The sequence below is a fragment of the Anneissia japonica genome, unplaced genomic scaffold (assembly GCF_011630105.1).
Source record: "Anneissia japonica isolate Jap-2015-1 unplaced genomic scaffold, ASM1163010v1 scaffold1306_len716249_cov185, whole genome shotgun sequence".
Classification (NCBI taxonomy): domain Eukaryota; kingdom Metazoa; phylum Echinodermata; class Crinoidea; order Comatulida; family Comatulidae; genus Anneissia; species Anneissia japonica.
In genome coordinates this window covers 172,625-182,608 of record NW_022708971.1, presented here as the reverse complement: position 1 = coordinate 182,608, position 9,984 = coordinate 172,625, and the positions used below count along the sequence as shown (strand labels likewise).

At 35.5% G+C, this 9,984-nt stretch overlaps 1 protein-coding gene across 1 annotated transcript; it reads left to right on the top strand.

The window, feature by feature from the left end:
- Positions 1–3,165: 3,165 nt before the first annotated feature.
- LOC117106629 (acetyl-coenzyme A transporter 1-like) lies at positions 3,166–9,577 on the top strand. Its single transcript, XM_033248023.1, has 6 exons — positions 3,166–3,376; positions 4,462–4,649; positions 5,004–5,194; positions 8,803–8,923; positions 9,196–9,420; positions 9,524–9,577. The coding sequence occupies exons 1-6, from the start codon at positions 3,166–3,168 to the stop codon at positions 9,575–9,577; spliced, it is 990 nt and encodes a 329-aa protein (XP_033103914.1).
- Positions 9,578–9,984: the final 407 nt, after the last annotated feature.

Genomic DNA, 9,984 nt, shown 5'->3' with positions numbered 1-9,984 from the left:
AAATGACACTTTTATATAGTTAAATTAGATGTGTATAAGAGACAGATATATTAAAAGGTTATTTACGAAAATATTGTGAAGCATAAGTAATAGAAATAGTAAGTAGGTAGAGTAGGCCTATGTTATTTTGTTCCAGTTTACTAATTTGGTGCAGATTAAATTTTGAAAATAAACTCGTCAAAAGATACAAAAGAAAACAAAACCGAATTCATAAATTCAAGTTGTACCGTGTATATGTTGCAAATGGTTCGTTCATTCGGTACTGAAAACCGCTCCACTGTCCTCAATTAGATGTTGATTAAGGTTTCATGAATTATTTTCTGTGTTCCCAGTCAACATTTCAGCCATCCTGTGAAGAAAACAATTTTTAGTTCCTATGCATGCAATGCAATTAGGAACTATTGTTTGTGTGGGTGTGTGTGCGTGCGTGTAGGTATTTATGCAAGTGCGCATGCGTCGAGAAAAAGTTTTCCGACATTTTTTTTCATCGCGACGCGAAGTTTCTTCAGTGTTTCAGTCTGGGGTCACGCTAACAGGTCGCCAAGGGCGAAACTATTTTGGATTGGCAGGAAAAAATCAACTGATTTTGGCGAAGGCCTAATATAAAAAGAAAGTTTTGAATACTTGCTAAAATAGTACATCGTTTTTTCATGTGATCTTCATTTTTCGACATTTCCAGACGTTTTTATTTTTTGTGTTGTATGAATAGTCTTGCTGCAAACGTCATTTCGTGCCTCCCAAGTTATTTTCTATTTGTAATTGTTATTTTAACGTGTTAAATACAGGGCAGTGGCTGTAAAACGTAGACTAATATGAAGGTGCAGTACTTCCCGACAGCCAGACAGTCGGTTACATAACTTTGTAGCTTGAATTTTCCCACTAAAACACGAGGTTTTAAACAATGAAAATGCACCGCGTTCTTGATCATCGCGATTAAAACTTCGGGTGATCGACGGTTGGGCCTGGACTATCGGTCCCAGACGTTTTTTATATATGTTGTAGTATAGTAGGCCACTGCCAGCACCCCCACCCCCGATATCGTTCCAAACTACTGTAAAATGAAAATATTGTATACCAAGGCCTACGATGTCTTTTTTAACTTTTGTGTTATTTATATTATTCTCTGTCTCTTATACACATCTAGATGTGTATAAGAGACAGATATATATATATAAGATAGAAAGTAGGCTGGGCGGATGCAGTATTTGGCGGTAGGGGTTGCATACAAAAAAAATGAGGAAAAGTACACGTAGATTGCTGTAAATGACTTTTATATAATAAAGATCATCATTACATCACCATTATACAGTCAAAATGAAGCGCAAATTCTCATGATCTTTTATCAGCGATTTTCGGTAACCACAGAGATCTAATTAATATGTGTAATGTACAATAGAAAATAAAACTTAAAAACATTGTCATTGATGTAGGCCTATTTACTTTACCTACTTCAAAGCTGTGAGTCACAACCACCTCAGCCCCACCAATGGTTGGGGCTGAGGCCAGAAAATTTGAGGAAATACTACCTTCAGATGGCCTGAAATGACACTTTTATATAGTTAAATTCATCATCACACCATCAATATAATCTAGATAAAAGTGTGATCTGCTTCCACGGGTGCGTGAGAGTCCACATCAGCCCTAAAATGGTTGGGGCTGAGGTGCGAAAATTTTGAGAATATCCATGGACCTCTGGGTGCTTGGAAATTGCACTCTCGTACCTTAAAAATCTTACAAATAATTCATATCAACAATATAATACAATTTTTTTTTCTTAGTAAAATTTAGGGGGTACGATCGCACCCTCTGCGCCCCCTGCATCCGCCCCTGGTAGATGTTATAAAATGCGTAAACATGTCTTTTCCCCTAGTTTGTAAATAATGTTCAATGTATCTTATTAATGTTTCTGAGCTTTTCGTCAAGCACCCCTCCTTCAGTGTCTTAAAAAACCTCTTGTAAAAATTTTCCCCTGGTGACTCTTTGGATGCTTGTAGGCAGTAGGCCTTTCAATTCAAGTAGACATAATTGTTTTGCATGGTTTATTCTTGCTGCAAGTAGTGTGGCAATTAGTGTCTGTTAATACCCCTTTGAAATGACGAAAGTGAACCAATTCGAACACTATTGATTAGTCATAAACTTTTTTGTACTGAAACCATAACATTGTGGAATTGAACAAAACAATCTTGCAACATACAAGTTCGACAACTCACTTAGCACATCTGAGCTTTTGCCAAACAATACGTTATCATAAGCCTATAATATATATTGATTATATTACACAGTTGGCTTATCCGGTAGGTCTACATAATTTTATTATAGCAGCATGGGTTAAAAAAAAACACATTACCTTTGAACCTACTGTTCTCGCTATTTTAGCACCAAAAAAGACTCGGAAAAGGGAGTGTAAACAATTTTTTTGTCTTTTACAATGGGTTTGTTTCCTACTTGCAGGTCATAATATCCACTGTTTATATTTTATTTCTGTACTGAAAAAGTGCTTTAACGGAAATCATTTGATATTTTAAGTCAGGATTAGTAACATTTGTCATAGTAGGAACTGAGGATCGAATACTGAGTTTTAGGCTAAGCTATGTTCTTAGAAAGAAAAATAAGACTTGGTACTTCCTCATAGGAGATGTATGGCATTTATTATTCCACGTTACTTCGTTCCTGACAGACTAAATGCTTTGGGAACGAAACTCTGTTGATGACTTTGTGAGAGAGAATTAAACCAAAGCATGTAGTAAATGCAAGAAAACTTCAGGCAGACGACAGCTCAGTAAAGAAGGAATATCCCATAGGATTGGGAGCGGACCGCTTAAAAATAGTGCTTCTTTTCATCTTGTATTTTCTACAGGGAATAATTTCGGGAATATGCTCAAGCCTTCCTCTTATTCTAAAAGAATACAACGTCTCTTACAAGGGTTATGCTTTACTGAGTTTAATTGCGTGGCCTTTTGCCATCAAACTTCTCTGGGCACCTGTAGTCGATGCTATTTTTATACAACCATTGGACGTCGAAAGTCATGGTTAGTGCCGATTCAATATTTAATTGGCATAATAATGATAATAATAGCATGGAAAATAGATGATTGGCTTGGAGAAAGGGAGTCCAAGGCCGGACCTAACCTCATGGCCATTACCTTTATTTTCTTCTGGTTGAAGATGTTAGCAGCGACCCAAGATATTGTAGTTGATGGCTGGGCTCTCACAATGCTTTCGAAGAGGAACGTTCGATACCAGTCTACGTGTAACATTATGGGACAAAGAGTGGGCTTCCTGAGTAACACTGTATTTTTATTACTTAATTCAGTTAATTTCTGCAATAGGTACATTCGTTCGGAACCTTATGATACAGGAATTCTAACTCTAACAAGTAAGTGCCTTGACTTTTCTAGTGTATGTCGAAAATTCTACCCAATTTACATTGGTAAGATTTTAAGTAACAGTACACAGATCTTCAAGAATGAAATACTGTAGGTGAAAGGCTTTTCTTTCTAAGCCGTATTCGCCATTACATCAGCATTCAAAAACAGACATCGAAATCCTACCGCATCTGGCACATGCAGCACATATTTGTACTGCGAACAGTAACGGTCGTTTTGGCAATACAGTACACTATTCAAAACGATAGCATAGAATAGCTTTGCACATCATCAGCTAATGCAAAATTTCAAGAAATGAGGAACATGTTGAAAGATTGTAAAGTAAATATGTATACGAGAAAGAAAATTATGGAGAGTTGTGTGAGATCAAGATTAGTATACGCAACACAAGCCTGCTACCCAAAGGAAATTGAAATAAAGAAATTGGAAACTTGTTGGTACTCGAAAATTCTACCCAATTTACATTGGTAAGATTTTAAGTAACAGTACACAGATCTTCAAGAATGAAATACTGTAGGTGAAAGGCTTTTCTTTCTAAGCCGTATTCGCCATTACATCAGCATTCAAAAACAGACATCGAAATCCTACCGCATCTGGCACATGCAGCACATATTTGTACTGCGAACAGTAACGGTCGTTTTGGCAATACAGTACACTATTCAAAACGATAGCATACTGTACTGTTGAATGGGTTATGGTGTCAGGGAAAAGTACCTGTATCTGCTATGATCTTAGGCCACCGAAGTTTTCACACTGCCATTTTCACACAGCCTAACCAAGTGCGATATCACTTTTATACAACTGCAAGACAGGTATAATTTTAAATAGCTCATTAACCGCGTGTCCATCAATTTTCAAAACACGGATTACACGCGTGGGGGATGGTCAAAGATTTCTAAGCAATACTAGACTATAGAGAGAGATATTAACTATGAGCAAAGAAACTTCTCCATTTTCTAGAATATTGAATCCTAATTAGTGCTCTCACAACTCGGAGGAGCAGACATTTTACATTCTGGTAGGTTTACATTGTTTTAAGTCTTAGTTGTAAATGATTTTTTTCTCTCTCTCTCAGGTTTTCACTTTTTTGGTGGATGTGTGTTCATTGTTACTACAACTCTTATCTTGATGTTCATTCGCGAGCGAACTGAGCCAGAAGAACTGCGATCAATTGAGGGCGTGTTAGGAACGTACGCACAACTTTTACGCATTTTAAAACTTAGACAGATTCAAGAATACGCACTTGTATGCCTTACAATAAAGGTAATTTGACTTTCTTAATTACTGATCGTGGTTATATTAATAACCATCCCAATATTAACTTTATGATCATTGTCATTAAACCATTGTGATCATTTTCGCCTAATGTTGCCAGGCCTTTGCAAACCATTTTTATTATAATGATTATTATTACTTGCATCAGAAGTCAAATTTATTGAATAATCCTAGTTAAACAACATCCTACAGCAACGTCCGACGAATCCTTATGTGTTGCTGAATGGAACACATTGGAATGGATACAGCCTATTATAGGCCTAGTTGTGATCATTGACAAACTCATCTATCACGATCATCTTACCTTTATTCCTTTTTTTTAAATCAATATTCTTTTTGAAGGTTGGATTTACCGCTGCTGAGAAGATATCGGGCTTAAAGTTGGTTGAAGCAGGGGTGCCGAAAGAAAACATATCATTACTACAAGTGCCGTTGCAGATGTTTAATCTTGTACTTCCTTTGCTCATTGCAAAGTTTATTTGGCCTACTCCAAAGAGACCTCTGGACGTAATGTTGAAGACGATGCCATACCGGTACGTAATTTAAATTGACAAAGTTCGTCGGCCAGCGGGATTCTATGGAGAACGCAAAACACCATAGTTTAAGTTTCATGAGCGTTAATTTTGGCGTTCAAACATACTTTATTAAACACCTTCTTTTAAATCCTAAAATTCTGAATACAAAATCTATATAAAAAAAACAAAAACAAAAACAAAAAAAAACATGAAGAATAAGCACCCATCGTGTTTTACTCCTCTCTTGACCGCAAACTGTTATGTTGGCTTATATAGACCTTTGCGGAGTGTCAATCAAGCTTAACAACTGACCGATAAGATATGGCCCATGGGGATACGCGAAACTCGCTGTGCAAGTCACTGTGTCTGTAGGGAAGGCACTATATCCACGTTTGTCTCTCTCTACCCAAGAGATGGGTACCTAGTAGGGTCTTGTGGCATTGATTGTAGTTTTGTGCGCATACTCCTCAGGGAGCGGAGATGGTTGCACATTTTGCTGGTTTGCCGTTACATGTTATCCAGTGACAAGGAGTAATAATGTTTAGCGCCTTTGATCATTGACTTTGAATTGGCGCTATTATCAATCTTGGGCATTAGTATTATCTACTGTCAGAGACTGAATTTTGTATTGTTTTGTAATCTTTATTTATTATTTATTTGGAACTACATTTAATTCGGCGACAGAAGCTTTGTTTTAAAAACTATCTGATTAAAATACTTCATTGTATTCCTGCTGTTAAATAATTGTTTAAGTTGCGGAAGCATTTTACTAGTAGCGTCTATGTGCTGAGGTCGTAGCGCGCTTGTTTTAACATGTAAGAGTTGAAGGTGAATCTTGAATGAGTCAAGACGTGCATTAGGAGAGAGCTCCTGTGTTATGACCTTTGCGAGTCTGATGTCTAATGAGGCTGAGTAAATATATATGAGTTTGTGGATAAATCCAGCTACTGAGTTATGCGAGCGTCGCAGGGGTTTCTTTTCCGTTTTTGTATTCTCTTGGTTTATTATTTCCTTTTGATCGTCGGAAATGAAGTGCAGTTACATAAATGTTCTACAGCATTAAAGTCTAAGTTTCACGACTCACGACACTACACTGTCGTTTTGTGGGAGCTTGCTACACTTCAAGGGGGAGGGGGGTTAGCGGAAAGGTCCATTCATTGTCTGTTGATGTTGGCTCGTAGTAGATATTTCCAATATCAGTAAAGGAACCAAACCTATTTTGCACATACTATTGTCGCAAGTTCAAACCCTTCTCTGAAACTTCATTTGCAAGACTTCATAAACAATTGTTACATTAATTGTGTTTAATTGTACTGAGGAGAACGATGATGTGGCTTAAACACGGGCAGCCTACTTTTGTTCGTAATTGTGGGTTTTGACCTTTTTTTTTTTTTTTTTTTTTTTTTTTTTTTTTTTACAAAATTGTGACAGGAGACCACAAAGGGCTAAACTCGCATCACCAGGTTTCGAGAAAAAGGGCCAAATAGACAGTATAACATGTAATTTGAGCAAAATGTGATTATGTCATAAATATAATTTAAGTATTACCTTTCATCTTACTATTTTTGAAGTTTGAGTTCAATATTTCAACTCCTAGTCCACATTTCAAGCGCCCTGAGCATCTTACATTAGATGGATTTGTGCGCTATATAAAACTATACTATTATTATTCTAAACCCTAAAATTTAGTAATTTTATGAAGGCCACGAGAAACGTATATAAATTCACCAATTTTCAAACCGCCATACTTCGATTCCAAACAACTAGATAAATGAAAACTATCGGATAATAATACGTTTATGAATACTTGTGCTATGCATGTGATTTCAGAATAAACAAACAGTATAGTTATAAAATAGTATAATGGTCACAGAGCCAGGTTAGACCTACTGAGAACATTTCGGTTCTTTGCATTGAAGTAAATCTAAAACGTATTTATTATGAAGTCATTCAAAATCGTGTAAAAAAAGATTTGAACAAACTTTAAAGTATGTTCCGAACGTATTTGTAGTGCATCGTACTGTGGTAAATACGTAAATGTATACCTAAATGAAGGAAATAGCCTTGAATTAATTCAAAGAATACTAAACTGTTTCATGACTTGTTGGAGATTTGGAAAACACAGAGGATAAAAATAGAAAACAATCCTTTTGCCCTCTGGCAGTGAAGCGAATCAGAGATGATGTAGATTGCGGTTGAGTACATGTTAAGGAACTAGCCGTGGTTATTGAAACTTATAAAAAATATTGACGCCAACAGAAAAATCAGTATATTCACACAACGTCATTCAAATCTACAAAATAGATTATATATATATATAATCACACCTGAACTGAATTTCCTTGTCCTTAGTTTCCCACCATACACCTATGCCTATGTTGTTTTAAATAGACTATTAGTGTTGTTTTTTAGTTACTTAATTTTTATTAAATAAAATTACCTCCCGAAGAATGCTGTGTATTTATTTTCGAAAGTTTCAAGTTTCAAGTTGTATACTGTACAATATAAACAATACTATTGTGAGGTAGACGGATTAGACCAAATAAAAACAAATTAGACCTATTATGTTGGCCACGTCCGACAAACCCAAAATGTACGAAATTGAGATTAAACAATTTTTAATTAAGCATATGAACCGGAACTTAATTATGTCATATGAACCGGAACTTAATTATGTAATTGAATATCATATATATATATATATATATATATATATATATTGAATATAATATATAATGTAGGGTCCTTGATTGCCTGACCCCGGCAACTTTCTCCCGTCCGGAAAATTGGCCATTCCAATTCCTCCACTCTTCCCAGTCGGGAACATCAAACCTGATACCGTCGACTCTTGCGGCACAACTGGGTATACAGTAATGTTATTGAGAATATTGTTGCTTTCATTTTAGGTGGAAGAAAGGCGGTTATTTAAAAAACAATTAAATTTAACATTTGGTATAATTTAGCATAATTTCCAATCAGCCCTTGGCATAACTTGATTTGGATCACTGTTCACAAAGAAAGGTATAGGCATAGCATTCAATTAAGTATTGCGGATGCATAAATAACGCTAAATGTTTTGATATTAAAGACGATAGAGAGTAGTTAATGTGATCTACCAGTATTTTAATGATGGAACCGGTAGTTTGAATGAAGGAATTATTGTCTTACTTAAACAGCTTGTTTACCACCTCCCCATGCTGCAATGTAGCTTGCAACAATAGAAATCCTGATCATTTTACTTGTAAATACTTCCATAATTCTGAAAATGTTGTATTTTTAAAATGTTTATAAATTTATTTTTTTTAAAATCCAGACCCCCTCCCCCTATAACCCCGCCCCTTTTTCATCCACACCCCGACAAAACTCTCTAACAAGGCTTGACGAAAAACACTTCTTATGTCTACTAAATTCATCAGAACAATAGGAATGCCATAATCAGTACGGTTTCTGTTCCAATGAACTATTTCCAGCAAACCGTAGAAAATGTAATCGAAATATCTCAATGGGAACTGTGTAGTTGCTAAGGAGTTTCTTCGACTGCTGCTGTGATTCAAACTTAACTACCGTATACAGCCCTACAAGTAACCCAGTTCGCATTTTAATAATTCTTTTCTATGTTTCACCAGGTTGATAATTGGCTTGGTATGTATGTCGCTTGTCTGGTGGGCGTCTTCTGTGCGGTTGGAGGATGGGGAATTTCCGTATTACTTTTATGTGGCAATGTTTTTAAGTCATGCGCTTAAACTAGTAAGATACCTTACCATATTAAATAATCGTAATAATTATAATAAACATGTGTTATTTGGAATTATAATAATATATAATGATAATAACAATAATTCTAATAACACTATTTTTATTGTTTATATTATTTGAAATAAAAATGATTATAATAATCATAATAATCCGAGTATTTATAGTTACTAATTATAACAACAATCATAATAAAACTAACGACGACAGTGATGATAATGATGATGATAATAAATAATTGATATAACATTATTGCTTAATTCCAGGTAACTATTACTACGATGTCTATTGCTTTTGTGACGTTCCATAATGAGATTAGTGACCCGCTGATTGGTGGAACCTATACCACTCTGTTAAATACCGTTCTAAATCTTGGAACCCAATGGCCAAATACAGTTACGCTTTATTTTCTTGACATTTTAACCTTCACATCATGTCATGGAGCTACTGATGGTCAAAGGTACAACTGCTTGAATGCGAATGACGTAAATGTAAGTTGTGTCAGAATTAACAGTTAGTTTAGTGGAATGCTTTTACAAACATGAACAAGATATTGTAGTATGAATATTCATAAAATGATAATTGCTATTCAAGGGTAGTCAGGTGGCCGTAACCTCTCATTCAGAAGCTTCTGAGCAACAATTTTAGGGAATGAATGGTTTCGTTGTTAGGAGAGGGGTCTATCTCCGTAATGGTTTTTACACTGTCACAAATACTGTGATCATTACAATCGATGCGCTTTAATCTGTTATTCAGATCTTTGCGATAGTGATTATTTACGACATACCATGAAAAGTAAAAATCTTTCACATCATCAAAATTGCACTTAATATTATCGACCAGAGTGTTCTTATTAAAAGAGAACTAGCAAAATGATTTTTTGTTCTAGAGGGGAATTTTGATATGCCATTTATAATATAATCAACCTTAAAATCGCTTTTTGGCAATTTCTTATGGAGTTATAGGTCATTATATACGATTTAATTGTGACGTCACTGGCAAAAAAAGTAACAAAAGATCGTGTAAATAAAACCGCGTAGGGTATCCGCCGCGTA

Excerpts from the sequence above, each read along its gene's own strand:
- LOC117106629 (XM_033248023.1), top strand. The coding sequence starts at position 3,166 with ATGTTAGCAGCGACCCAAGATATTGTAGTTGATGGCTGGGCTCTCACA. Across the intron at positions 3,377-4,461 it reads AGGAATTCTAACTCTAACAA|GTTTTCACTTTTTTGGTGGA; the intron begins GTAAGTGCCTTG and ends TCTCTCTCTCAG. Across the intron at positions 9,421-9,523 it reads TGAATGCGAATGACGTAAAT|GGTAGTCAGGTGGCCGTAAC; the intron begins GTAAGTTGTGTC and ends TTGCTATTCAAG.